This window comes from Saimiri boliviensis, chromosome 7 (assembly GCF_048565385.1).
Source record: "Saimiri boliviensis isolate mSaiBol1 chromosome 7, mSaiBol1.pri, whole genome shotgun sequence".
NCBI classification, from domain to species: Eukaryota; Metazoa; Chordata; class Mammalia; order Primates; family Cebidae; genus Saimiri; species Saimiri boliviensis.
In genome coordinates this window covers 9,854,048-9,880,757 of record NC_133455.1, presented here as the reverse complement: position 1 = coordinate 9,880,757, position 26,710 = coordinate 9,854,048, and the positions used below count along the sequence as shown (strand labels likewise).

Genomic DNA, 26,710 nt, shown 5'->3' with positions numbered 1-26,710 from the left:
AAGGGTCCAAAGAACTTGAGTGGCCCAGTGGCCTTGGTTCAACCCTGATACGGTGAGCTTTTTAACCAGGCGTGGGCCCAGCCCTGGATAGGCCCACTCCATTCGCTGCTCAGCAAGCACTGGCTGACTGAGGCCCACTGGGTGGGAAGGCATGGCTGTGGGGGTCTCTGGCTCGGGGGCAGGACTGGGCTGTGTCTGCATGGGTCCATCCTGATTCCGCCCTGCTGAGCCTCCTGTACCCCACGTGGGGCCCAGCCTCACGGTGGGACTTGAGAAGCTGTCTCAAATGCTTTCGGCTCTAGGGGAGGCAAAGTGAGATGCGAGGTGCCCTCCCTCCAGGCCTCCTCTCCTCACCTGGCCCTGCCCCATCTGGAAAAGGGGAATGGAAGCCACCCCATCTCAGGGGGTAGGGCAGAGGCGGGGATCCTGTCAGCTCAGCTTAAAGCTGTCTCAGTTAATGTCAGGCCGGGGGAGGAGGCCTTTTTTTAACAGAGGCCCAGAAATAAAGGAGGCTCCCGTGGGAACCCACAGGCCTCACTGCCAGGGTGGATATCGGGGAGTAGCGGCAGTCCATTAGCCAGCTAGGGAGACTGAGGAAAGGGCTTTGCCCAGGTCAGCAGGCTCAGGCCAGCTCCCCAGGCCTCTGCCAAAGCCCTGGTGCTAACGATCCCTGGGAAGCCCCGTCATGGACAGTGGAAGCCCTCAGAAGGCGCGCCAGCCCTGGCCTGGGGGGACGACAGCCATCCCAGGATCCCCCTACATCTCCCACATTTACCAAGAGGCAGTGGCACTCGGGCGGTTAAAAAAAAAAAAAAAAAAAAAAAAAAAAAAAAAAAAAAAGCAACATTTGCCCTGAGAGCACGGAAAAGATGCTGTAGGGATGGGGGCTGGGAGCTGCGGCTGCGGGCGCCGGGAGGGCTCAAGGGAGGCTCCCACCTTCAACCGAGATGCCTATTCCCACCGAGGCAGGGGCGCCCAGACGCCCCCAACCCGTGCCTGGCCGGGCACCCTGGTCTAGAAAGGTCCCGAAACCAAGGGTCTGGGATTCCTTGTCCTTACCTGTTACCTGGCACCAGGTGAGCTGTGGGAGGGGGCGCGCAGCGGGCTCGGGTCTAGGGTACACGTTCTGCGCTGCTCATTGGAGACTGCGCCGGACGCGGTGCTCGCTCGGCTCCTCCCGCCGCTCCTCCCTGCCTCCCGCCCGCGCTGCGCCTCTGCAAGGTCGGGGCTGAGCCTGGCGTGCGCCGAGACCGGCTGACGGGGCGGGGCCTCAGGGACAGAGGGGGCGGGACCTCCTGGAGGGGGCGTGAATCCTGGGGCAGGGACCGGCGGGTCCTCCCGGGAGGGGCGGAGCCCCAGGAGGAGTGGGCGGGCTCTTCTGGAAGGGACGGGGCTCCCGGGGAAAGGGGCTGGCGAAGCCTCCGGTTGGCGAACCATGGGAACTGGGTGGGACAGTCGGGTGGGGCCTCCTCGGGGCGGGGCCAGAGCTGGCCGCCGGCACACCTGGGGCAAACTCCGCCCATATCTGGTCGGCCTGGCCCTCCACACAGCGAGCTTCTCACCTGGGGGCCACAGCACATCCTGAGAGGACGGAAATGGCCTCACCTGAAGGAGGCCCGCTTTTTAACCCATCATTTTCCCTGGAGGGACAGCAAGTCCAGGAGGGTGAGTTATAATCCTCATTCATTCACATTCATTCTTTTCTTTTTCAGACGGAGTCTTTTTCTGTCGCTCAGGCTGGAGTGCAGTGGCACGATCTCGGCTCACGGAAGCCTCTGCCTCCTGGGTTCAAGCGATTATGCTGCCTCAGCCTCCCAAGCAGCTGGGATTACAGGTGCGCAGCACCACCTTGGCTAGTTTTTGTATTCTTAATAGAGATGGGGTTTTGCTATGTTGGCCAGGCTGGTCTCAAACTCCTGACCTCAGGTGATTCGCCCGCCTCGGCCTCCCAAAGTGCTGGGATTACAGGTGTGAGCCACCGCGCCGGGCCTCATTCACTCATTCATTCATTCATTCACCCAACAAATATGTATCCAGTGCCTACCGTATGCCATACGCCCTTTTAAGCATTCAAGATTAAACAATTAATAAAACAAGATCCCTGCCCTTCTGGAGCTGACATTCCAGTGAGAGTGGTCAGACAACACATATAAGCAAATCAGATACATTGGAAGGGAATATATTTTATGGAGAAAATTAGAACAGGATTGGGGAACCAGGGCCTTAGAGACGGGAGGCGGTGATATGTCCTCAGTGACTGCCAGGCGCTGGGAACACCTGGCAGTCACTGAGGACATATCGCTGCCTCAGTGACTGTGTGTGAAAAGACAGAAAACTCCCAGCCTTCATGGCATGAAGGGGACAGAAGAACATCAGCAAGCAAGTGCATAAGACCATTCAAGGACTGAGTGCTATAAAATTTAAATAAAACTGTGTAAGTGAAAGGTGAGAAGGCGTGAGCCATGGGGAGATCTGGCGGAAGAACATCCGAAGACACTCAGGCCTGCAAGTTCAAAGGCTCTGAGGTGGGAACCAACTTGGCCACCTGTGGACCAGAAAAGGGTCCATGTGGCCTGAATCATGGGACGTGGGTGGGAGTGTGGACTTATGACCCAGAGGGGCAGCAGGTGGGGTGAGAACTGCTCACATCCCTGGATTGATCAGGGGCTTTTTTTTTTTTTTTTTTCTGAGATAGGGTCTCACTCTGTAGCCCAGGATGGAGTGCAGTGGCGAGTTCTCAGCTCACTGCAGTCTCCATCTCCCAGCTTCAAGTGATTCTCCTGCCTCAACCTCCCGAGTAGCTGGGATTACAGGTGGCCACCACCATGCCTAGCTAATTTTTGTATTTTTAGTAGAGACAGGGTTTTGCCATGTTGGCCAGGCTGGTCTCAAACTCCTGACCCCAAGTGATCTGCCCTCCTCTGTCTCAAAGTGCTGGGATTACAGGTGTGAGTCACATGTGCCCAGACCAAAACAGAGGCTTTTTAGAGCACTCTCTGAATTGGAAGCGGGTCCTCTGCTACTTGGTGGGACAGCTCTTTTGGAGAGGAATTTGTTCAGAACTTACAACACTCTGTTTTTTTTTAACCTGGAAGGAATTTCCTCTACAGATAGACTTCTGCAGGGAAGCTAAGGTACGAGCTTAAAGGTAGTTACTACAGTAGCAAAAGTCTGGAAATAACCTAAATATCCTTCCATAGGGAACTGGCCAAATAATTAGAGAACACCTGTTCAACAGAATACTCTCTAGCAGGGGAAAAAAAAAAAAAAAAAGAAGACACAGAGTTATATAAAGGCACGGAATGACCTCCTAAATGTATTGAGTAAAAACCAAGGAGAGAATGAAGTAGAACCATGTTACTGTTTGTGCAAAAACAAAGGCAAATCTCTAATTGTACTTGAAGAGGATATCTTGGATGAACTGTCCAAAAAGCAGGAGTCACTCAGAGCTGGGCTCTGTCATTTACACTGTGTGACCTTAGAGAAGTGACTTTGCCTATCTGAGCCCATTTTCTCATCAGAAAAATGGGGTAATAAAGATACCAACTGTATCAGGTATTGTAAAGGTAAAATGTAACAAAGCCAGTGAAGGCAGCCCCTGGCACATGATAAACTTTCAGTAAAGGAGAACAAGGATTATTTTTAGGAGAGATGGTATGACTGAATCTTTATGTACCTATTAGCATAGTATAGCAAAAATCAACAGGAGTTGTCAGAAATGTGAAACAGACAGAAACAAGTTGGCCTTATCACATGCCATTTTTTCACATGGATGTTGCTTTCCAGTGATCAAGTTTGCAAGCTCTCCAGTTCCTCATTTCTCTGTACTTTTTTTTTTTTTTTTTTTTTTGAGATGGAGTCTCACTCTGACACCCAGGCTGGAGTGCAGTGGTGCAATCTTGACTCACTGCAGCTTCCACCTCCCGGGTTCAAGCAATCCTCCCATCTCAGTCTCCCAAGTAGCTGGGATTACAAGTGTCACCAACACGCCCGGCTGATTTTTGTACTTTAATAGAGACGGGGTTTCAAAATGTTGGCCAGGCTGGTCTCGAACTCCTGACCTCTGGTTATCCATCTGCCTTGGCCTCCCACAGTGCCGGGATTACAAGCATGAGCTGCACCTTTGCATAGCTTGTCGTCTCTGCCAAGGATGGGCTTCTCAAGTCCTGGCCACTGCATCCCTTTCACATATCTGGCCCACTCTCTTTGCATTTGAAACAACCTTAGAATGAGAGCTTGGTGAGGCAGGGAAGGTAAGCTGCAATGTCAGGTGCACCGCAGGAAGCTATCGGCCTTGTGACGAGGGGAGGGTGAAACAGGTGGGGCACAGGTGAGGGGGCCCTGGTCGCTGCCTTCCCAGCATCCTTTCCACCTCCGCCTGTGTTGTGTGGCAGCCAATTGGCCTGAGCAGTCCCATTCCGTCTCTAGCCTAGTCACAGAAACTGGCTCTGGTGAGTTGGGACTAAGAAATATTGTATGAGTGACTGCTAATGGGTACCATGTTCTTTTGGGTGAGGAATGTTCTAAAAGTTGATTGTGGTGATGGTTGCACAATTCTGTGAATATACTAAAATCTATTGAATTGTACACTTTAATTGGGTGAATTGTACGGTATGTAAAGTATATCTCAATAAAGCTATTATTACACAAAGAAGGCCAGGCAATGTAGCTTATGTCTGTAATCCCAGCACTTTGGGAGGCCAAGGTGGGAGGATCACTTGAGCCCAGCCAGGGTAACACAGTGGGACCCCGTTGCCACAAAAAGTTTAAAAAATTAGCTGGGTGTGATGGCACATGCCTGTAGTCCTAGCTATTCAGGAGGCTGAGGCTGAGGTGGGAGGATTGCTTGAACCTGGGATGTTGAGGCTGCAGTGAGCTGTGATCATACCACTGAACTCCTGGGTGATAGAGACACTCTCAAAAAAAAAAAAAAAAAAAAAGAAAAGAAAAGAAAGAAAAAAACACTCCATGCCATATGCCATCAAGGAAATGCAAATTAAAACAGTAATGTGATGTCAATACACACGTACTAGAATAGCCAAAATCTGGAACACTGACAACACCGAGTGCTGTCCACGATGTGGAACGGGAACTCTCATTCATTGCTGCTGGGAATGCAAAACCGTGCAGCTAAGTAGGAAGGCAGTTTGCTCTTATTACATGATCAAGCAATCATGCTCCTTGATATTTATCCAGAGGAAGTGAAAATTTGTCTATAGAAACACCTGTTCACAAATGTTTATAGAAGCTTTATTATTATTATTACTTTTGAGATGGGAGTCTCACTCTGTCTCCCAGGCTGAAGTGCAGTGGCACAAACTCGGCTCACTGCAACCTCCACCCCCCCAGTTAAGTGATTCTCCCGCCTCAGCCTCCTGAGTAGCTGGGATTACAGGGGCGTGCCACCATGCCTGGCTAATTTTTGTATTTTTAGTAGAGACAGAGTTTCACCATGTTGGCCAGGCTGGTCTCGAACTCCTGACCTGAGGTGATCCACCTGGCTTGGCCTTCCAAAGCAATGGGATTACAGGCATGAGCCACCACGCCCAGCCTAGAAGCTTTATTCTATTGAATGTTCACAACACAAAGAAATGATAGATGTTTGAGATGATATGTATGCTCATGATCCTGATCTGATCACTATGCATTATATGTATTGAAACGTCACTATGTACCCCATGAGCATGTAAAATGTCAATTAAATAAATAAACTAAAATAAAATAAAACTTTTATTTGTAATTGCCTAAACTTGGAAGCAACTATGATGTCTTTCAACAGGTGGATGGATACACTGTGGTACATCCAGACAACAGAATATTATTCAGTGCTAAAATGAAATGAGCTATTACACCAGGAAAAGGCAGGAAGAACCTTAAATACACATTCCTAAGTGAAGGAAGGCAATCTGAAAAAGCTCTCTACTATATGATTCCTACGATGTGACAATGTGGAAAAGGCAAAACTGTGAAGACAGTACAAAGATCAGTGTTTGCCAAGGGTTAGTGAGGAGGAAGTGGTGAGTAGGCAGAGCACAGAGGGTTTTTAGGGCAGTGAAACTATTCTATATGATAATGATAGATGCATGCCATATACATTTGTCAAAAGCTATAGAATAGGCTGGGCACAGTGGCTCACACCCATAATCCCAGCATTTTGGGAGGTCAAGGTAGGTGGATCACCTGAGGTCAGGAGTTCGAGACCAGCCTGGCCAACATAATGAAACCCTGACTCTACCAAAAACATTTTTAAAATTAGCCAGGTGTGGTGGCACATGCCGGTAATCCCAGCTACTCAGAAGGCTGAGGCAGGAGAATCGCTTGAACTTCGGAGGTGGAGGATGCAGTGAGCTGAGATCATGCCACTGTAGCCCAGCCTAGGTGACAGAGTGGAACTCCATCTCAAACAACAACAACAACAAAACAACCCTATAGAATATGTTTATTTATTTAATTTATATGATTTTTTTTGAGACAGGGTCTTGCTCTGTCACCCAGGCTGGGATGCAGTGACGCAATCTCAGCTCATGCAACCTCTGCTTCCCCGGTTCAAGCAATCCTCCTACTTCAGCCTCCTGAGTAGCTGGGATCACAGGTACGCTACCATACCCAGCTAATTTTCGTATTTTTTGTAGATACAGGATTTTGTCATGTTGGCCAGGCTGGTCTCAAACTCCTGAGCTCAAGTAATCTGCCCACCTTGACCTCCCAAAGTGCTGGGATTACAAGTGTGAGCCACCCCACCTGGCCAAAAAACTATAGAGTTTAGGAATCCTAATGTAACCTACCGACTTTGAATGACATTGAGGTCTCAGTGTGCTTTCACTGACCATAACAAATGTACTGGCTGGTGTAGGATGATGATGGTGGGGGAAGCTGTGTGTGCTATTGGGGACAGGGGGTTATGAGAACTCTCTGCACTTGCCACTCGATTTTGCTGTGAACCTAAACTGATCTAAAAAAAAAAAAAAGAAGAAGAAAATCTATTAAAAGTGGTTAAAATGGTTAAATTTTGTTATGTCCATGTTATGATAATAAAAAAGAATGTTCAGGCCAGGTACAGTGCTTCACACCGTAAATCCCAGCACTTTGGGAGGCTGAGGAGGGTGGCTCATCTCTACTAAAAATACAAAAATTAGCTGGGGTGGTGGCGCATGCCTGTAGTCCCAGCTACTCGGGAGGCTGAGGCAGGAGAACGCTTGAACTTGGGAGGCAGAGGTTGCGGTGAGCCAAGATCTTGCCACAGCACTCCAACCTGGGCAGATAATTTTGTTGTATTTTTAGTAGACATGGGATTTCAGCATGTTGCCCAGGCTGGTCTTGAACTCCTGACCTCAGGTGATCTGCTGGCCTCAGCCTCCCAAAGTGCTGGGATTACAAGCATGAGCCACCATGCCTGGCCTCTATGTCAATTTTTAAAATAGGTGTTTATATATACATATACATACATATACATGATTGCACATTCCTGTACACACATTCACATATGCATATACATACCACTCCGGAATGAGGATACACTTAATTCTGGAGCGTTCTAATTCTGGTTCTGCTACTCACTAGGTTTATGACTCTAAATAGGTTCCTGTACTCACCGAGCCTCAGCTTCCTTGTCTGTAAAATGGGGATAATAGTATCTTAGTCAACAAAGATATATGTCAGTGCTGGCTGGCAGCACACGTTGATTCAGTGGTTGCTGGTAAATATTCTTCTTGCTGCTGCTCCCTTTGGTGACTGATCCTAGAGTGTCTGCAAGGAGTAGGGGGTCCATGGAGAGGGCCAATCTAAACTGATAAGCAGGCTGGGCTCGGTGGTCTCAGTTCTAGACTGGCCAACATGGAGAAACCCCGTCTCTACTAAAAATACAAAAATTAGCTGGGTGTGGTGGCGCATGCCTGTGATCCCAGCTACTCAGGAGGCTGAGGCAGGAGAATGGCTTGAACCCGGGAGGCGGAGGTTGCCATGAGCTGAGATTTCGCCACTGTAGTCCAGGCTGGGTGAAAAGCCATCTCAATAAATAAATAAATAAATAAATAAACGAACTGATAAGCAGAACACACTCATCTTGCAAACTGCTGCAAAGGGAGAGCGGGTGAGGGTAGGGTGGGGTGGGGTGCTGTACGTGCCAGGCTTGTCTGGTGGCTGGATGGGGAGCTAACCTGCCCTGGGCCTCCTGGGGAAAAAGGGCAATTGCGGGGGTCATGAACACTGAGCTGGGAAATGGATCCTTTCTTAGATAGCAGGGCCTCTCGCCATCACTGGGCAATCAAGACGACTGTAAAACACCTGCTCAGGCGGGCAGTTCCGGGCTGGGGAGCTGGCCCCCGAGGTCGACGAGGGTCGCTGACGGGTGAATCTCCTTCCTGGGGAAGCCTCGGAGCTTCAGGAGGCCCAGCTGGATTCCAGCAGAGTCAGTGAGAAAATGCCAACGAGCACAACGAAACCCCAAATCCTACATCATCCCACCGCTCCCAGAAGCCCTGCGGTGACCAACTGGGGAACTCAAGCGGGCAGGTTGTTCGGTTCGAACCCTGTCTTTGTCCCTTGGTGGAGGTGTGACCTGCGGCGGGTCCCGGTGCCTCTCTGGGTCTCAGTTTCCCCATCTGTAACACGGTGGGGAACTGGAATAGTACCTAGCTCAAAGGTTTACTGCTGCTGGGATGCAAGGAGATGAGGTGGGTGGTCTGTCCTCGAGCAAAGGTCCGGGGAGAGAGGAGGCTCGGTCTGCGGGAGCTGCCATTTGTTGGCCGCAGTGAGGCCCCGCCCACCCGCGTCCCAGGGGACCACCACCGGAAGTAGCGCGAGTTGGGGCGTTTTAGCGGAGACACTACCGGGGCAATCTGAGGTAAACGAAGAGACTGTGGCGGAAGGACCGGAAGCGCCAGGCAGGGACCCGGGGTAAATGCTACATCCAAACTCAAACGCACAGGGCTGGATGGTTGAAGCAGCGGCGGGACCTCTGAGCTCTTTTAAACTGTCTCAGCCTTCCTCGTGGGCTCGGCTGCTTCTCCACGACCTCCGAGCAGAAGAGGGGCCGGCGTTTACGTCAAAGGCCTTGGGGTTCCGAGTCCCTCCTGCTTCCCGTCCTGTGGAGGCGTGACCCATTTCAGCTGTCTGTCAAGTGGGGCCGTTAGTCCCTGCCTCGTGGTGGGAAAACCGGGAAGCTGCACCAGGAGGCCGCCGCTCCCACCCCGGCTCGGGAGCATGTCTCTCCGCAGACTGTTTCCTGGCGAGGTGCGCCTTCGTTCTTCTCCGCCCTGTGGAACATAGAGCGGCCCCTGGGCCTCCGGTTCCGCGTCTCCCGCGGTTGGAGGCGTGCCCGGAAGTGCCCCTAAGGCAGCCGGGAGGGCCGCGGGCGTTTCACTATGGCGACGGCGGGGGCTCCGCGGCGCTTCTGCCGCTGCGCCTGTTTCTGCACCGAGAACTTGTACGTGGCGCGCTATGGGTTGCACGTGCGCTTTCGGGGCGAGCAGCAGCTGCGCCGGGACTACGGCCCGGTGAGTGGCCGCTGTCGCCCCTCCGGAGCAGTGGGCAGAGAGAGGCAGTGGAGGAGGGAGGTCCGTCCCCAGGGTCGTTTGCTTTGCTCACGGCGCGCACCGCATCCTCAAATACAAGAGTGACGGCCTCTCTGTGCCTCAGTTTCCTCACTTCTCTGCGAGGTTGTGAGGCAGGAAAGGGTGCTTGGGACAGGGCCGGGCTCAGCACGCCGCCTCACAGCAGTGCCAGCCAGGAGCCCTGCCCTGAGCTTAACGAGGTTCCGCAGTTTATCCTCTCCATGATCCTTTGACATCAGGGCTCCTCTCCCCATTTTAAGCAGGGGAAACTGAGGCTTAAAGAGTGAAGGGGCTTCCTGGGGTCACACAGTCAGGCTCAGTGTTCTTTCTGCTTCCAGATCCTGCGCAGCCGAGGCTGTGTCAGCACCGAGGACTTCCAGCAGCTGTTAGCAGAGGTGCCGTCCCCTGCCCGTGCACAGCGCCTCCTCGTTAGATTTGTGTTAGCAGCTTGAGGGGTCTTCTAGCCTCAGTCCATGATCCCTGAAGGATCACTTAGGCCCTCCCTTTCCTCCTTCCTGTCCCCATTTGCTCCTCCACACCTGGGTCTTGGCAGCAGGAGAGAGAAGGGGAAATGTTAAGTTGCCTAGTCATGCCCCTCTGAACAGCTCTTTGAGATAAGCACAAGCACCACCCTCATTTTGGATTGAGAAGCTGAGGCTTAAAGAGGGATCACTTGCCCAAGCTTTTACAGCAGGAGCAGCCACGGCTTCCAGGCCCCTTGGCTCCCCGCATTCCCACATACCCTGAAGACTGGTGCCAGGGCTGCTGCTCTGCTCCCTCCTCCTTCCCCTGGAGTCAGGGGTGGGAAGCTTCCCAGCAGAGTCCTCAGCAGCCGTGGGAAAACAGAACTTGGCCATGACCTTTTCCCTCCCCTGTGTGGGCCCAGCTGGTTGAGGTACACCCAGGAGTTCTTATCCCAGCCAGGCTCAGGTTGGGGCAGCCTGAAACAGGACGGGTCTCCTAGAAGTCCCCTTCAGCTAACAGTCTGCAACTTGCAATCGACCCAGATAGATTCAGGAGTTTAGGCTAGACCTGGCTTCCAGGCTGGGCCCTGTCTGGCATTCCTGGGCTTCAGTGTCTTCATCTGTACAGTGGCCTCAGGAGGATGGGAGGCCCCACCTGATAACAACCCTGTGCCACCCCAGCTTGAGCAGGAGGTGGATCGGCGGCGGCGGCTGGGGCTGGAGTCAGCCGCTAGGAAAGCCCTCATTGCAAGTTCCTACCGCCTGGCACGGCCTGAGGTGTACGACTCACTGCAGGTACCAGCCAAGCAGGGTGCTTGAGGGCTGGGTACTGGAAGGAGGAGGTAGCGTCCAGGGCTGCGGGGCTGCCTGCCCCACAGCTGGTATGTTCTGCCCCTAGGATGCAGCTCTGGCTCCTGAGTTTCTGGCTGTGGCTGAGTATAGCGCATCCGCAGGCGCAGACCTCAAGGGCCTTCTCCAGCGGCTGGAGACAGTATCTGGTGAGGTCCTAACCCTGAGACCTGGCAGGACCGGGGGATGGTAGCCTGGAAAACCCAGGTGTGGGAGACTGGGGTGCCTCCAGCCACCATCTCTGCCTCCAAAAACCGAACCAGCAGGAGCTGGAAGGGTCAGTGGGACCAACCTGCCAGGAGAAGGACATCCACATTCATTCATTCATTCATTGATTCAATACCTGCCATGAACCTGGTATCTTCATTCCTTCCAGGCAGAGCACAGGAGTCAGCCTCCCCTGTTCCTCACCTTACTTCCTTTAGTAATCGCAACAGCCCTGAGAAGTGAGAGCCTCATCCCCATGACACAGGTGATGAAACTGAGGCTGTGGGCAGTGAACAAACGCCCAGACTCACACAGCTCACAGGAAGACTGAGGCCCAGGCTGGGCCAGCCCATGGCAGCATTCAGGCCAACAGACCGTCCCTCCTTCCACAGAGGAGAAGCGCATCTACCGGGTGCCAGTGTTCACGGCGCCCTTCTGCCAGGCTCTGCTGGAGGAGCTGGAGCACTTCGAGCAGTCTGACATGCCCAAGGGGAGGCCCAACACCATGAATACCTACGGGGTGGGTGAGGCCTGGCCAGCGGGCCAGGGGAGGGGCAGCTGCAGTCAGGAGGCAGTGTGGGAGGTGCTGCAGATGGGCTGCCTGCCCAGGCTGCGAAATAAGGTTACAGTTGGATTGAGGCAGAGCGGAACCCCGGGATTGCAGCCTCCCAGTTTTCCTGACCCTAGGAATTCCCTCCCAGGTGCTGCTGCACGAGCTCGGGCTGGACGAGCCACTGGTGACCCCACTGCGGGAGCGCTTCCTGCAGCCGCTGATGGCCCTGCTGTACCCTGACTGTGGCGGGGGCCAGCTCGACAGCCACCGGGCTTTTGTGGTCAAATACGCACTGGGCCAGGATCTCGAGCTGGGCTGCCACTATGATAATGCCGAGCTCACCCTCAATGTGGCCCTGGGCAAGGTCTTCACGGGGGGCGCCCTGTATTTCGGGGGCCTCTTCCAGGTGAGTGTGTGTCCCATGGGGCAGGGCCTGGGGCAGCTGTGATGGCCCAGGCCTTAGCCATGCCATCTGTAGGTACCCACAGCCCTGACGGAACCCCTGGAGGTGGAGCACGTGGTAGGCCAGGGCATCCTGCACCGGGGCGGCCAGCTTCACGGGGCCCGGCCCTTGGCCACTGGTGAGCGCTGGAACCTCGTCATCTGGCTCCGCGCCTCTGCTGTGCGCAACCGCCTCTGTCCCATGTGCTGCCGTGAGCCTGATCTGGTGGACGACGAGGGCTTCGGCGATGGCTTCACCCGAGAGGAGCCTGCCACAGTGGATGTGTGTGCACTCACCTGAGCCTACTTGGACCCAGTGTGGGGGTGGCAGGGCAGGTGAGGGCTCCATCACCCTGGGCTGGTGGCAGAAATTAGCTCCCTGCAGCCTGCTGTACTTCTTGGCTCAAGGCTGTGCCAGATTCTGGGTTATCCTCTGGGCAAACAGGCTGCTTTAGATCGGGTTTGTTGAAAGCGGAGTCTTTGGAATGAGGCTTCAGCGAGGGAGTGAGGAAAGCAGGGGAGGGCAGGGAGCACCTGGGCAAGGAAGTGGCTTCCGAGGACGTCCAGCCTCAGCTGGGCCCTCGGAGAGCTTCAGGCAGAGCCCGCAGTACTGCAGTGTGCCCACAGCATTGGTTAGTGGCTCCTGGATGAGGGAGGGATGAGTAACTTCCAGTGGCCAAGGGAAGCCTCCAGAGACAGCACAGTTGTGAATTATTGGCAGCAGAGGCATCACCCCCAGTGGACTCGGGTGGACCACCAGTAGCATCTTCTAGATGGCAGAGGAGTGAATGGCAGGGCCGGGAACCAGGCTGCCCAGGTTCGTATTCTGCTTATGCCACTTCCACACTTTGTGTGGCTTTGGGTGAGCCTTCACCTTTTGGTGCCTTGGTTTCCTCATGGGGAGAGCACCTCCCTCCTAGAGCTGTTCTGAGAGTCAAATGTGCAGAAGTTTATAAAGTGCTTCGCAAAGAGCCCTGTGTGTTTGCAGCTGTCACTGTGAAAGAGTTACACCTTGGGGGCCCGAGATCGGATGAAGCCACAGCGACGCTTTGGGTTGCGCATTAGAAAACCAGGGGGCTTCCATACTGCAGTCTTGAGTTCGGTCTCCCTGGGAAGGTGGGGCACTAGCCCCATACCTTGTTGCACGGATCAGATGGAGCGGAATCCCGGCTTCCCTCCGGACGGGCCTGGGGTCCATGCCCGCGGCTCACTGCCAAGATCTCTCTTGGCCCCTAGGGACACGAGTTTGTGATCCCTGAATCGCTGGGTGGGTACGTCGGAAAGACTAGGGTGCCTCAGCTCAGAGCCCGCAGTTTGATGGAGAGGACAGGACCAGCCGGGTAGGAGGGCGGCGCGCGCGAGGGTCGACTTCTTCCCAGGGCACCGGGGACGCGAGTGCTGCGGGTGCGCGCCGAGAGGACAGCCTTGGAAGCGGGCTAAGCTTCGGCAGAGACAGACATGAGGGGCTGCGGAGCTCGAGGGCCGGCGACCACGCTGGCCTCTGTAGGAGGTGGGCACACCCGAAAAGGAACCTGGGGCGTCAGAACGAAAGGCAGTGGCGCCGCGCTTCCCGGCCGGACAGCCTCCCGCGCAGCGCCCCGGCCGGAAGCCTCCTCGCCGCCGCTTCCTCTGCAGAAGTCGCGGGGCGGGCGGTGCGGCCTGCAGGGTGGCAGAGGTGGGAGTGGAACAGCCCCGGGGGCCTACTCGAGGCAGCGAGGCCGCGAGGAGCGCGGGGCTGGAGGGTAGGAGCGCGCAGGAGGGCGCCCCAGACGCCACTCACGGCGGATGGCGGCCAGTTCCCACGGGCCCCGAGCCGGGTGCGGAGGCATGGGGCGCCCGGGCGGGGGCGGGCTCTTAATAGGCGCCGCTGCGGGGACTGGAGTCGGCGGAGAAGCCGGGGTCCCCAGCGGTGGGGGTGGGTGAGGGTTGCGCATTTTCCCAGGGTGGTGACGGGTACCCGGCGCCGGAACCCCGGCCCCGCTTGAGCCACCGCTAGAGCCCGCCCGCGGCTGGCCTGCTGGGCCCTGGCTCAAGCACGTCCTTCCCGTCGCCAGCCCGTAGCGCCATGGCTCACATGGGCTCCCGCAAGCGCTCGAGGAGTCGCAGCCGGTCCCGGGGGCGGGGGTCGGAAAAGAGAAAGAAGAAGAGCAGGAAGGACGCCTCAAGGAACTGCTCGGCCTCCGAATCCCAAGGTCGCAAGGGCAGCGCGGCCCTCGGGGCGGAGGGTGAGGACCACCGGCATCGGGGAGAGGAGGCGTGGCCACTTCCCGGGGAAGTCGGGGCGAGCCGGGGTCTGGGCCTCTCAGGCTTGCCTCTGTGCAGCCAGGCCTGAGATACGAGGGCCGGGCGCCCCGGGAGCCGGGAAGGGACTCCTCTGGGAAGTTCCATCTCTGCTCTGGAAAGCCCCGCAGGAGGTGCTCACACTGTAGACGGCCTGCCCCAGGCCAGAGCAGGGGACGAAGGTTTGCTTCTTCCCCTCCCAGCCTTCCAGCCTCACCTTCTCCCTGCATCACAGAGAGAAGCAAGCACAAGGCCCGGAGGAGACCACGATCCAGCTCCTCCTCCTCTTCTTCCAGTACTTCTAGCTCTTCTTCCTCCTTGTCCTCCTCCTCTTCCTCCAGTGGTGGCCGGAAGAAGCGGGGGAAGCACAAGGACAAGAAGAGGAAGAAGAAGAAGAAGAAGAAGAAGAAGAGGAAGAAGCTGAAGAAGAAGGGCAAGGAAAAGGCGGAAGCACAGCAGGCGGAGGCTCTGCCGGGTCCCTCGCTGGACCAGTGGCACCGATCAGCTGGGGAGGAAGAGGATGGCCCAGGTACTGTGCAGCCCAGAGCCTGAGAGGGAGAAGGTCCCTCTTGGAGGCCTGGCCACCACCTCCATCTTTCCTTCCAGTCCTGACAGATGAGCAGAAGTCCCGAATCCAGGCCATGAAGCCCATGACCAAGGAGGAGTGGGATGCTCGGCAGAGCGTCATCCGCAAGGTGGTGGACCCCGAGACAGGACGCACCAGGTGGGCAGCCCTTGTTCTGACTTAACACCTTGGGGTCTGGCAGTGTTGGCCTAAGATGTGTGCGCTCAGGAGGAGCGGGGCTGGGACGGGGTTGCTGCTGCTTGAAAAAAGCCAAGTGTTGGCAAAAAGACACTTGTGATGTGTGTCTCAGCCCTTCTTCCCTGTTGCCCGGAATAAACAGTTGCAGAGGCTGGAAGGGCCTGGAGAACGCTCTTCAAAGGGCTGTTGTTGGCCGGGTTGAGGCTGGCAAGGCAGAGCCCACCTCAGCTGTTTTCATCCATGCCCAAGGATGATAGAGCAGGCAGGAACCCTGGGACCCCTATGCCAGCTGCTGCTGGTTCTGCTGCTCTGGCATTAGGGGACCTGCCTATTCCTTGCTGAATGGAGACCCTCCCACCCTCAGGCTTATTAAGGGAGATGGCGAGGTCCTAGAGGAAATCGTAACCAAAGAACGACACAAAGAGATCAACAAGGTGGGTGTGGCCCCTCTGCCTGCCCTCTACCCCCAGCTCTGTTTGTGATGTTCCCCTCCCCCTGTGTGCTTTTTTTCCCCCAGCAAGCCACCCGAGGGGACGGCCTGGCCTTCCAGATGCGAGCTGGGTTGCTGCCCTGAGGGCCCTGGCTGGCCAAGGCCTGTGGACAGTGCTGGCAGCCCGGCCTGGGCAGGCCTCAGGGTGGCAATGGGAAGCCTGATGGGTGCTGGTGGCCTTTCCCCCATGGATTGGCCTCTGGCCCAGCCCAGCCTCTTCTCAGGGGCAGGAGGTGGAGGATGGGGTTACTGGCCTGCTCAGCACCGCCATCTGAAAGAGCAGTGCTTCCCAGCTATTAAAGTCTCCCTGGTTTGAAACTCTCTCTGTTCTATGGCTTTTTGTACTGAGGGGGAGGGAAGGGTGGTATGTGACTTCCAAGGAAAAACAAGGGCTCCGTGAGCTTTTGGGGAAGGCTGAGGTGTTCTCTGGTTGTAGTAAGCACAGGTCACACAAGGGCCTGTGCTCTCCTCATCTTCAGGTCAGCGCGCCTGGACCAGACCCTATGCCAGCTGAACCCCAAACCCAGAGAGCTGGCTCTGAAATGTGATGCACTCAGGGTTGGAGAGAGACGGCTCCCCCTGCCATGTTCACAGATCACAACAGTGCAGAGACAAGTGTTGGGGCCAGGTGGCCTGTGTGGGAGGCCTGGCTCCCTCTGCCCAGCTCTGTCCTCCACTGAGGCAGGGAGGTTCACAGCACCCACTTCACTGGGGGTCTGTGAGGGCAAACTGAGTTGAAGCCCAGGAAGGAGTTAGAAGCAGGCTAGGCCCAGAGTCAGCCCCACACGAATATGTTGGGGTCACTGGCATTACTGTTGCATGCTCCCACCCCACCATGCCCCGTGGTCGCTAGTTCAGTAAACAGACCCAGAAGGAAGCCTTCCCGCTTCTTTAATTGGTGTAACAGACATGACGCTGTATACAGAGCACACTCGGGCCCAATGATGCGGGGACAGCAGGGGCGGGTGGGGAGAGTCAGGACGCCGCTCACACATGGCCCAGAGAGACATACAGCACATGGACAACGGGAGGGGCTGAGACGTGAAGGCTGTGATGGGGCAGGCAGCAGGACTCAAACCGAGCCAGGGAGGGGTAGGGGTCTCTGCTGAATCCCTCTTTAGAAATCAGAGAAGGCAGGTGGTGGGGCCTGGGGTGGCAGCGAGGCTTAGGCCTGGGGGTTGTGGTGGGAGTGGGACTAAGGCTTCTATTCTAACAGGCCTGGGGGTGGCAGTCAGCAAGGCCTGCCTCACCCTTTGGTTATGACTGGTCAGGCTTGAGCCCTGCAGCTCAGCACCCAACACTGTAAACATTTTTGGTATTTTTGAAGGACGCTGCCCTCCCTCTGTTAGTTTCGGAAAGACTGGTGCTTCCTCCAGAAGAGAATGTGCCGAAAGGAATCTGAAGGGAGGCGGAAAGCAGACCTGGATACAGAAGAGACTTCCTGTGGGGGGCGGGCTGCCCACCTTGCCATCTATGGCTGAGGGCCGCTGGGAGAGCCCCAGGGGACTATTGCTGTTGTCCTTGGCATGGCTGGCGGCTGGGCAGGCAGGCAGGCAGGGAGCAAGGAGTCACGGGGGAGCTGCCCCCTGGGGAGAGGCTGAGCTCACTGCCCACGGGGCCTCCCGGCCTTTATTGCAGGAGGGCCCGAGACTCTTCCAGGTGCTTCTCTGGATGGCTGGTCACCGAGGCAGCAGGCAAGACAGGGTGAGGTGGGGCTGAGAGAGGAGGAGGAGGCACTGGCCACAGGGCCCCTGACTGGGGCTGTGATTGTCGGGCCAAGCAACTTCTGGGCGGGGTCAGATATTGCACTTTCACTGCAACAGTTACATGAAAACTTGGTCCATAAAATAATTGTTGCTTTATACATAATGCTTGAAACGACAACAAAAACTACGTCTTAAATATGAATAAACCCTGAAGGTTCCGTCCCTCCAGACATTTTTCTCTGCACAAAATAAATAGCTTTCACTCTGTATAGACCCACTTTTGCAGAACATTTACACGACCCTTTGGCTGTACATATCTACACGTGGGAAAGAGTTTACAGCACTGTGCACCTCCCCAGCCCCGTCCACGTGGCCCGATGCTGGACCCAGGTCAGCCACAGCTTCTTGGGGACGGGCCCTGGTCACTGGACAAAGGCTGAGGCCAGGCAGGCTCTCCCACCTCAGGGAAAGTGGAGGAGCAGCAGAGGGGCCACTGGAGCTGGCTGTTGAGCGCCACAGCCGAGGTCACGCTCAGCGCTGCAGGGAGAGGGCAGGCGGTCAGACCCAGCGTGCAGGACAGCGTGGGCCTTGCTCAGGCAAGAAATGAAGTCGTGGCTGCCTGCCCTGAAGCTGACAAAGCAAGCTGTGGCTTCTTAGATTCGGCATCAAAACGGAATTGGCATTAAAAAAACCGAAGTGTGTGCCCCACCCACTCCAGAGTAGAAATTCAGTGGGATCGCCAGGGGCCAGTTGAGGCAAGGAGCCCATGCCTCGCTGAGTGGGCAGGGGCAGGGCCCATGGGACCCAGAACCAGGCTGGACTCCGTCACAGTGCTGGGTGTTTTCAATGTGGAGGGGCTGTGCTCGGTACTGAAAGAGTTAAGAAAAGGAAGCAGCCAAGGATTGCTCATTTAAAAAAACCTCATAGAAATCAGATTGAGAAGTAGAAAGGCGTAGAAACATGGGTGGATGGCCTTGACTGATGGCATGGAGCAGAAGAGGTGGCCAGGCCTGCCCAGCCCGTGGCCTGAGGCTGGCAACAACACTGGCCTAGGCTCCAGTTGGGGCAGGTGGGCAGGGTCCGGGGAGCAGAAATTAAGATACGGCCTTTCTCTCCTGCTTGCACGAGGCTCTGCTGCACTGGAGCCTTCCGTGTGGTTGTAGGTCCTGGGTCAGCAGGTACTGAGTTTCATGCATGTCAACGGGTCTGTAGCCACAGGAGGTGGTAATGGGTCTCTGCTCTCAAAATCAGTGCAAAACCAGTGAGGTTGAACAGTTGAGAAACTTGAGTTAACAAGACGCAGGCTGGACCCCTGTTGGAGCTGCTACCAAATGTGAGGGGACCTGGGAGTAAGGGTGGCCAGTGGATGGGGAGGTGGCAGGCTGGGCCTGGGCCCACACCTGGCACCAGGACACTTGGAGATCCACGCAGGACAAAGTGTCTGGGAGAGCCTCCCAGGCCAGTCTGAGTGGGGACTCCTGGTCCCTCTGCCATCCTGGGGCTGGCTGGTGGTCCCTGCCAGCTTCCATAACAAGCCGGACCCGTCAGACCCGAGGACGTGAGGCAAGGCTGGGAGCACTGTGTGGCATGGCCCATGTCCTCTGCGAGGCCCTGGGACAAGCTCCCAGGCCCACGTCTGCATGTGCGTGCGCCCAGGCCAGGCCTCCTGGCGGGGCTGGCCGCCCTGGCCTAGCACCATGGAGACCCCGTGCTGCACTCATGGTGCCCTACTTGGGGCCCGTGGCCGATCCCGGCTCCAGGCGGCCAGTGATGGCGCGGCCCCAGCAGCCAGCTGCCACGCTCATGCTGCGCTGGCCCCGCTGCTCGCCATCCGCCTGGCTCTGCGTCCGCTCGTGCCGGTGGCTGGGCCCACTGGGCTGGGCTGAGATGGTGCGGAGCAGGTGGTTCCGGGAGCGCAGAAAGTCACCCTGGCCGGGCAGGCCAAAGCTGCCCTTGCGTAGCGCCATGCGGGTGGCCGTGTTGCGGGCGGGCCGAGCCCGGTGGCTGTACTTCAGCTGCGCCAGGTGGGCGGCGTAGCCATCTGTGATGAACTGCAGGGGCAGTGAGGATGGCTGTCACGGGCTGGGGCTCCCTGAGCTTCCCGCCTGCACCCGTCCCCATGATGCGCCCACTCACCTGGCACTGCTGCTGCAGCTTCTTGGTGGGCCGGCCCACGATGTAGATCTGCATGGGGGACAGGCTGATGGCGCTGTAGACCGCCACGTCCTTGGTGGAGCCGTAGGCCGCGTGCACGCGCAGGTGCAGCTGTGGGGAGACCGGCATGGGCACAGGCACCATGGCCCCTCTGCCCCCACCCCTGCCCTGGTCCCATCCTTCTGGGCCCCACCTCAGAGATGAGCAGCTTCAAGAAGTTGGCCTTATGCCGCAGCGGGTCGTGGACCAGGCCATCACAGAAGGACACCACGCCATGGGGGAAGTTGTGCTGGGCCAACCACGCCACCACCCGCTGCTTCTGCATGTCCGGCCGTCCCGTCACGTAGATGATGAGGTAGCCCAGGTCCTGCCAGTGCCTGAAGGTGAGAGGCAGGCCTGGGTGTTTCACGGCTGCCCCTTCCTCCCTCCTGGGTGTCCCTGTCTCCTGCCCAGCCAGGGCCCACTTGGGCCATTGGAAAGCACATCTCTGATTAAGCTCAGACAGTCACAATGACAATGGTGACAATGATGGTGCCGTAGCAGGCCCTTGGGTGCTCGCACCGGGTGGCACATGCCCCTGCCACGGTGTCTCTGGCTTACCAGCCTCACTTTCCAGAAGTGGGAATTGAAAGCCGACACTGAGAGGTGACATCACTTGCCCAAGGTGACACGGCTAATAATTGGGGGTGCCGGGCTCTGAACTGAGGTCCTCAAGGCCCAGTGCTCTAGCCAAGCGTCTCCCAGAGAGGCTCCCCCGTCCTCCTCCACCTGGCTGGCGGGAGCCCCTGAGCTCACCCACCTTGCTACAGCTCCTTTGTGCCCCTCCAGGCCACTCACCGCACGACATCCACGGCCCCGGCCCGCACCTTGGGATCGCTGCCCATGATGGACACGCTGGCGGCAAAGGAGCCGTCGATGCTGAAGACCACAAACTCCGTGCCCTTGGGCAGCACGGTGATGTAGCTGTCAGCAAACGTGTGGTCTCCCCTGGCAGACGGTGGGGACACTCATCAGAACCAGCCAGAGCCCTGTCCTGCCCACCTCGCCCACCCAGCGCAGGCGCGTACCTGACTACCATCTTGATGGGATAGACACCCACGCCCAGGCGGTGCGACTCAGGGATGGTGTAGGAGACACGCCCGCTGCTGTTGGTCACCAGCGTGTCCAGGTAGAGCCACTCACCCGCAGGTGGCTGCGTCATGATGTGCACATCCACCTGGGCCCGGCAGGCTGGTCACGAGTTGGCCATGTGCTGGCCTCCCCACCCCTCGCACCCTGGCCAGAGGGCAGCAGGGAGCTCCCCAAAGTCCCCCTGTGTTCCCCCTACCCATGTCCTTACCTTCTCCCCAGTCAGGGTGACCATGTCCAGGGGCCCGTACATAAACCTGCCCGTCAGAACCTGGGGGCCATCCTCATTGGCAAGGGCGTCATTGATCCGGTGGTTGGCCGTCACGTTCTATGGAGGGAGCAGCAAGCCTGGGTTAGGGCGGGGTCGGAGGGCAGCCCAGGCCTCTGTGACCCGCTCAAGCTCCGTGGGCCCAAGGGGCAGGCTGGGGCTGCGAGCTGCGCGGCCCACATCCAAGTGGATCAGACACGTCCACATGGCCTCGGACAAACTAGAGAGCCTTGCTGCCTCCCTGTCTATGAAGTGGGCTGACGGCTCCAGCCTCACGGCCTGGGAAGGTAAATAAGACTGCAGGCTTCCGTGCAACTTGGTTCCCTTTCTGGACACAGAGGCTTGTTAGGATTCTACAGGGTGACAGCATGGAGCCTGGGCACCCAGGGGGCCCTCACCCGCAGCTTCACATGGGTCCGCTTGCGCTGCCACTTCTCCCTTGGCTTTGAGGGGGTGAACACCGACACTTCCTTGCCATCCAGCTCCAAGATGCTGGAGTTGTCATGCCTCATGACCTGAAAAGAGGGGACAGGGCAGGCCATGGGGCAGATGCCAGCCTAGGGCTTCCTGTCCTGGGAGGAGGCCGTCCAATGCCTGGGTGCTGGCAAGAGGAGCCTGTGTGTTGTAGGGGGCGCTCTTTAACCCACTACCATCTGCCCAGTGGCCCTCAGATGCCTGTTCACCTGATGAATGGGCAGATACGTTCCCTCTATCCCAACATCCCAAAAAGGCCGAACACACCCTAGCATAAAGGTGCCTTCATCTTGCTCGCTCTGTGGTCTGATGGGGTCGGAGGGGAGTCCCCACTGTCCCCTTGTCTGTGAAACGGGGGTGGGGTGGGGTGGGGGGGCTTTCATGGGTGTTGTCACTCAGGGTCCTCCTGGGAGGCCCAGGGCCCCAGGTACCTGTCTCAGCAGGAAGGAGACCACATCCGTTGACTCCCAGTAGCTGGCATGGAAGAGGTGAGGCAGGGCCACCGTGGGGAATGCCGTGAGGGCGTCAGGGCAGTACAGAGCATAGTCGATCCGCTTCTGGCCCCACCACTTTGCAGCAACTGCCAGGAGGGGCCGTGACTGGGCTGGGGCTGTACGGTCCCAGGCAGGGACCCTGAATGGTCACCTGACTTCTCTGGCCTGCTCAGCCCAGTCCAGACCCCCCACCAGCTATAGCTAAAGCTTCTCCCAGGCTGGGCGAGTGAGGGGAGCGGGAGCACAGGCAGAAGTGTGAAGACTCAGGACAGAGGTGAGTGTCAGCCCTGCTGAGCGGCTCCCGAGGACCGTCCGGGATCTGCGGATGGTACCCGCTGTCCCTGGTCCTCTGCTGACTCTGGTGACCCTCGGCCACGGACCCCATTACTGCCCTCTCTGGGCCACTTCTGTTTTCCTGTCTTCCCCCTAGGCCTCAAGGCTGGGAAAGGTGGCACAGAAGTGGGGTTACAATTCCTGATCCCCAGGGCAAGGGTGTCACCCTTCTTGCACCTGGGCCACCCCTGAGCCCTTTGTCTCAGGGGTGAGACAAAGCAGAGTGGGTGGGGAAGCCTGGGCTTCCAGGTGGATGGTCCTGGGACGCATCCAGCTCTGCCAGTAGGGGCTGGGTGAGGGTTGACCTTCCTGAGACAAGGCTTGTAAAGTGCCCCTTGGCTACACGCAGAAGGAGCCCAGCAGCAGGGCCTGGTTTACCGGTCCAGGCTTCTCTAGGTTCTGCCCAAAGCCTTCATCGGAGCTTCCTCAGTCCTCACCTGGCCTCATTCCAGCTCTGTGGAGTCCCCAGCAACCCCGCCCCACCAGACAATGCCACCAGCTCCCACCTCCTACCTGGATGGCCAAGTGCTCCCAGCCTAGCCCCCAGCTCCCTGTTAGGCTGAAGCGGGGGTCCAGGCAGGGAGAGCCTGGCAGTGAGGGGTGCTCAGCAGCAGTGAGTGACCCCCAGGGAGGCAAAGCATGTGGGGTGGTACCTTCTCCGATGTCCAGCTCAGGGAGGTCAGGGGCCCTCTCCAGGCCAGGGCTTGCCTGCCTGGCTGGAGGGTGGGGGCCGGGGGTGGTGGAGCTGAGGGGGGGCAGGGCGAGCAAGGACAGACGCCTGATGCTGGGGGTGTGGCTGAGCGCATCGGGGGCCTCTGAGAAGCAAGAGTAATGGATGGCTCAGCCACATAGAGGGCCACCTGACCTCCGCACTACCATGTTTACCGAGGGCCAGGCAGCACACTAAGACAGTGCCAGGCCTGAGGCTGTCAAGGGCAGGCCCCTTGGCCCTCCTTACAGATGAACACATCTGCTAGAGACACCCACCCCAGCCTCATCCCCTGAATGGCCATGCTGACCGCAGCTTCGAGAATCCCTGGCCCAGCACTGGGGGCAGCCACCTGGTGGGCACTGAGAAGGGGATCTGGGCTCTGCTTCAAGCACTGGGAGGCTTCATGCAAGAGCCAAGCATGAGGAAGGCGGGGCCCTTCCTAACGCGCCTTCTTCCAGAATCCTCCTGAGGAGAAGCTTCTCGGCCTGGATGCTGCAGAGTCTTTGGGCTTGACCGGTCTTTGCTGTGGGGCTGGCCTGGGTACTGCAGGTGACCAGCAGCCTCCCTCCCTCTACCCACCAGGTGTCAGCAGTGTCCCTCCCCAGCTGCGGCAGCTAGAAATGCCCCTAGACCTGGCCAGCAGCTGTCCCCTGTGGGCGCGACGGCCCCAGTTGAGTGAGGAGAGCAAGGGGCCTTGTCCACTCACTCTGGGCAATGCTGGATGCCGTGTAGCTCTCGGCCATGCCCGACACCTGGCTGGCAATGCTGATCTCACTGGCTCGGCGGAAGCCACGACTGGCAGGGGCAGTGCCAGGCGAGGAGGGGGTGGCATGCTCTTGGAAGGCTGAGTTGTGGGTCTGGAGCACATCTGCTGCAGGTGGACAGGGACCAGAGACCAGGTAAGAGGCACTGCCCAGCCCTGCCCAGCCCCGGAGCATTGGGGGGGTGCCAGCGTGCCAGAGTCCAGTGCATATCTAGGCTGGAGGCTGGGCAGCAGCTATGCGAGAGCCACCTGTTCAGGACCGTGAGAGGGAGGGGCCCAGAGCTGCAGCAGGGGAGGAGGAGGGCTGGGGCAGGGTGGACTGACAAATGGACACAGACACAGGGCAGGGAGGCATGGCGGCTGGGCTCAACCTCAGCCACCCTCCTGCCCCACACATGCCACTCAGCTCGTCTCCAGCAGCCCCAGCGGCTCCAGGGCCTCCAGAGCTCTGCCCAGCCAGGCCTGACCCACACCCACAGCAGAAGCAGCGGCTCCACCCAGGTTTGCAGGGTGATGATAACAGGGGCCGTGGGTGGCTTCCTGGGGATGCCCTGCACATGCAGAGCACAGAGAAAGAGGAAAGCCCTGGGCGTCCCTCACACAGGCTGCAGCCAGCAGCCCCTGATGGGTGTTTGGGGACAAAGGCAGGTGCTGGGGGCTCAAGCCAGGCTTACCCGGGCCCAGGCTGAAGACAGGACAAAATGGGGAGGACAGGGTTCAGCCAGACAAGCCACATCTGGACAGGGTACAGGAGGTGCCTGGGTGACCTCAGGGAGGGAAGGAGTGGGCCCTGGGGAATCCAACCCCTGGCTGGGACCGGAAGCTTCCCCAGGTGAGGGATGGGCCCGGCTGGCTCAAGGCCTCACCACATCTCCAGTCTGCTCCTGGCAGCGCCCTGGGACTGTCACTGATGTGCTATGTGGCCCTAAGGCTGCCTCTGCTGTCTCTGAGCTGCTGTGCCCCTTTGCTTTGGGTTTGCCCTGCCTCTGGCCTACAGCTTGGGGAGAGGAGGCACCCACACCAGCTCCCCAAGGCCGTCCCGCCCAAGTCTCTATTCCTTGACACCCAGGTCCCACGAACTCTGAGTGGCCAAGGAGGGCATGAGTGTGTGTGCGGGTCCCTAAGGACTGGGGTCAGCCAGCGAAGCACATGTCACCAAGAGCAGGGGAGGGTACACACACTTGGCACAGCCCGGGCTCAGGCGGGGCCCGTCTTGCCAGGTGGGCTCGGGAACGGGCATACTGGTTTCCAGGAAGCCGTCCCCACGGGGGAGAGGGGCCAGGGGGCTGCCCTCCAGGACCAGCTCGGGGTTTCTCTGCACGGTCTCAACTGGAGGCAGACGGGGAGAGAACAGAGGACAAGAACAGACACTCACATGGGCCATCCAGACATGCTCCAACACAGAGACTCGGGGGCTCCTCAAGAACCAGGACGTGACAAGACGCTGGGACACACGCTGGGACGGGGTTCAGGCTGAGCCCACCTGATCTCCCCTACCCCTACCCGTCTCCTGCACCCTGTCTTGGAGCCAGCCACCTGCCATGATAGGACCCAGCCGAGCAGGACCCCTACTCAGTGAGGACCCCTGCTGGGTCCTTAACTGTGTCTCTGCTGGGATGGAGGCTCAGCCACGGGGAGGGGAGTCTGGTCTCATTCTGCCCTTTAACTGCTCCGGGGACCCTGGAACAAGGCCCTGACCTGTTCCCTCTGAAAGGTGGGAATCCTCATTTGTGCCTCGCAGGGATCAGGAAGAATGGATGCACCCTCCCCCTCACCCCCAACAGCTGTCTACCTCTGAGAGGCGTTCAGCACAGGATGTCCCTTTTGCCTGGGCAAGAACCATGTGGCATGGAGGAGCCAGAGAGCCATGCCTACCCCACCTTCCCCCAGAGGAGTGGGGTGGAGTGCACCTCTCACCCAGCAGTGTGGAGCAGCCGTCCCCCAGTGGGTAGCGTTGGTAGCGGGGGACACTGAAAGGCGGCAGGGCATGGAAGCGCCGTTCCAGCAGCGGCTCCAGGCGCGAAGCTGACGGGTCCGCAGGGTGGAAGAGGTTGTAGACTTGCTGGCAGGCCGGCCGCAGCTGGAAAACTGGGAGTGGGGGTGTCAGCTGCAGAGCTGGAGTTGGCCCTGAGAAGCAGGGGTGGGGGTGGGAAGCTTGGGGACTGGGCACTGGGTTGTCTGCTGCAAGTCAGGGAGAAGAATGGACTGTGTTCTATCAGTTTAGGACCCGTTTGAGTCATTGTCACTTTTTTGTTTGTTTGAGACAGGATCTTGCTCTATCGCCCAGGCTGGAGGGCAGTGGTGCGATCTTGGCTTACTGCAGCCTCAACCTCCTGGGCTCAAGTGATCCTCCCACCTCAGCCTCCTGAGTAGGTAGGACCACAGGTGTGCACCACCACACCTGGCTGTTTTATTTTTTGTAGACATGGGGTCTCGCGATGTTACCCAGGCTGGTCTCAAACTCCTGGACTCAAGTGATCCTCCCACCTAGGCCTTCCAAAGTGCTGGGGTTATAGGTGTGAGCCACCAGGCCCGACCTCTAATTCTTTTTCATTGCAAAAGTTATAACGATTGTGGTAAAAAGCGGATTGCAGTACGGAAGAGTAGATGATGAAGAGCACCTGGTGGAAGAAGCCCCTTCCACCCCAGATGCCCCTGCCACTCCAGCTCATCTTGCAGGAGCACTAGTGAGTGCTGGCTAAGGCAGTCCTGCCCTGCCTGTATTGGAAAATGTCGACTCATCTGTCGACTGGGGCTGCAGTTTCAAACATGTCATGCAGTTAGGGAGATCACGTGAATGCAAGGATGTAAGTATTACTAGCGCTGTAGCTCACTTTTAGAGGCACATAAACCTTAACATATGCGATACCTTCTGATCTTTACCTTTTCCCCCAACTTAACACAAAAACTGTTGGCGTCTTTCCTGTCAGTACGTGTAGGCCCTCCTCTTTCTTTGCAGTGGAGGTGAGTACTCCACTGTGGTTGCGCCAGACTTTACTTAACTAGCCCCCTCTGCATAGATGGACGTTTAAATTGGTTCTAGTTTTTCACAATGACACATAATGTGACCACAACGGCAC

The 26,710-nt window shown here is 57.6% G+C and overlaps 4 protein-coding genes across 25 annotated transcripts in view; 2 read left to right on the top strand and 2 right to left on the bottom strand.

The window, feature by feature from the left end:
* Positions 1-1,335, bottom strand: part of ABCB9 (ATP binding cassette subfamily B member 9) — a 40,192-nt gene extending 38,857 nt beyond the window's left edge. For 2 of the 3 annotated variants that reach the window (XM_010342761.2, XM_003932140.2), the window contains exon 1: positions 1,060-1,334. The gene's annotated coding sequence lies outside the window, so the exon portion shown is untranslated. Of the gene's footprint in view, positions 1-1,059 lie in introns of all 3 variants that reach the window. The other variant, XM_010342762.2, reaches the window with a different exon arrangement.
* A 7,957-nt stretch (positions 1,336-9,292) lies between these two features.
* Positions 9,293-13,528, top strand: OGFOD2 (2-oxoglutarate and iron dependent oxygenase domain containing 2). 4 transcript variants are annotated; one of them, XM_010342757.3, is made up of 8 exons: positions 9,293-9,494; positions 9,890-9,946; positions 10,697-10,810; positions 10,914-11,013; positions 11,464-11,591; positions 11,773-12,030; positions 12,103-12,348; positions 12,787-13,036. In XM_010342757.3, exons 1-8 carry the CDS (start codon positions 9,363-9,365, stop codon positions 12,826-12,828), a joined length of 1,077 nt encoding a protein of 358 aa, XP_010341059.1. In that variant the 5' UTR covers positions 9,293-9,362; the 3' UTR covers positions 12,829-13,036. The 4 variants fall into 4 exon arrangements, with proteins under 4 accessions (XP_010341059.1, XP_010341061.1, XP_074258205.1 ...); XM_010342759.3 differs by lacking the exon at positions 12,787-13,036 and adding an exon at positions 13,445-13,528 and having other exon boundaries at positions 9,294-9,494; positions 12,103-12,401; XM_074402104.1 differs by having other exon boundaries at positions 9,294-9,494; positions 12,103-12,401.
* ARL6IP4 (ARF like GTPase 6 interacting protein 4) lies at positions 13,484-15,916 on the top strand. 3 transcript variants are annotated; one of them, XM_010342760.3, is made up of 6 exons: positions 13,484-13,575; positions 14,120-14,290; positions 14,581-14,874; positions 14,952-15,069; positions 15,473-15,542; positions 15,626-15,916. In XM_010342760.3, the coding sequence occupies exons 1-6, from the start codon at positions 13,524-13,526 to the stop codon at positions 15,680-15,682; spliced, it is 762 nt and encodes a 253-aa protein (XP_010341062.2). In that variant the 5' UTR covers positions 13,484-13,523; the 3' UTR covers positions 15,683-15,916. The 3 variants fall into 3 exon arrangements, with proteins under 3 accessions (XP_010341062.2, XP_039327499.1, XP_039327500.1); XM_039471565.2 differs by lacking the exon at positions 13,484-13,575 and adding an exon at positions 13,676-13,807; XM_039471566.2 differs by lacking the exon at positions 13,484-13,575 and adding an exon at positions 13,676-13,882.
* A 556-nt stretch (positions 15,917-16,472) lies between these two features.
* PITPNM2 (phosphatidylinositol transfer protein membrane associated 2) overlaps positions 16,473-26,710 on the bottom strand; it is a 167,447-nt gene continuing 157,209 nt past the window's right edge. For 9 of the 15 annotated variants that reach the window (XM_074402092.1, XM_074402087.1, XM_074402088.1 and 6 more), the window contains 12 exons: positions 25,548-25,718; positions 24,810-24,959; positions 23,574-23,738; positions 22,809-22,970; positions 21,760-21,908; positions 21,253-21,369; positions 20,798-20,914; positions 20,526-20,674; positions 20,296-20,445; positions 19,652-19,835; positions 19,441-19,569; positions 16,473-19,355 (listed from right to left, as the gene is read on the bottom strand). In XM_074402092.1, coding sequence (XP_074258193.1) covers positions 19,032-19,355; positions 19,441-19,569; positions 19,652-19,835; positions 20,296-20,445; positions 20,526-20,674; positions 20,798-20,914; positions 21,253-21,369; positions 21,760-21,908; positions 22,809-22,970; positions 23,574-23,738; positions 24,810-24,959; positions 25,548-25,718 — 1,967 coding nt within the window. In that variant the 3' untranslated portion in view covers positions 16,473-19,031. The remainder of the gene's footprint in view (positions 19,356-19,440; positions 19,570-19,651; positions 19,836-20,295; positions 20,446-20,525; positions 20,675-20,797; positions 20,915-21,252; positions 21,370-21,759; positions 21,909-22,808; positions 22,971-23,573; positions 23,739-24,809; positions 24,960-25,547; positions 25,719-26,710) is intronic. The other 6 variants (XM_039471556.2, XM_039471557.2, XM_039471560.2 and 3 more) reach the window with 6 other exon arrangements.

What these genes read in the sequence shown, in the direction of transcription:
- OGFOD2 (XM_010342757.3), top strand. Translation starts at nt 9,363, where the DNA reads ATGGCGACGGCGGGGGCTCCGCGGCGCTTCTGCCGCTGCGCCTGTTTC. An exon ending in AGGTGTACGACTCACTGCAG is followed by an intron (nt 10,811 to 10,913) that starts GTACCAGCCAAG and finishes TTCTGCCCCTAG; the next exon opens with GATGCAGCTCTGGCTCCTGA. An exon ending in ACACCATGAATACCTACGGG is followed by an intron (nt 11,592 to 11,772) that starts GTGGGTGAGGCC and finishes ATTCCCTCCCAG; the next exon opens with GTGCTGCTGCACGAGCTCGG.
- ARL6IP4 (XM_010342760.3), top strand. Translation starts at nt 13,524, where the DNA reads ATGAGGGGCTGCGGAGCTCGAGGGCCGGCGACCACGCTGGCCTCTGTA. An exon ending in GGAGGAAGAGGATGGCCCAG is followed by an intron (nt 14,875 to 14,951) that starts GTACTGTGCAGC and finishes CTTTCCTTCCAG; the next exon opens with TCCTGACAGATGAGCAGAAG. An exon ending in CCCGAGACAGGACGCACCAG is followed by an intron (nt 15,070 to 15,472) that starts GTGGGCAGCCCT and finishes TCCCACCCTCAG; the next exon opens with GCTTATTAAGGGAGATGGCG.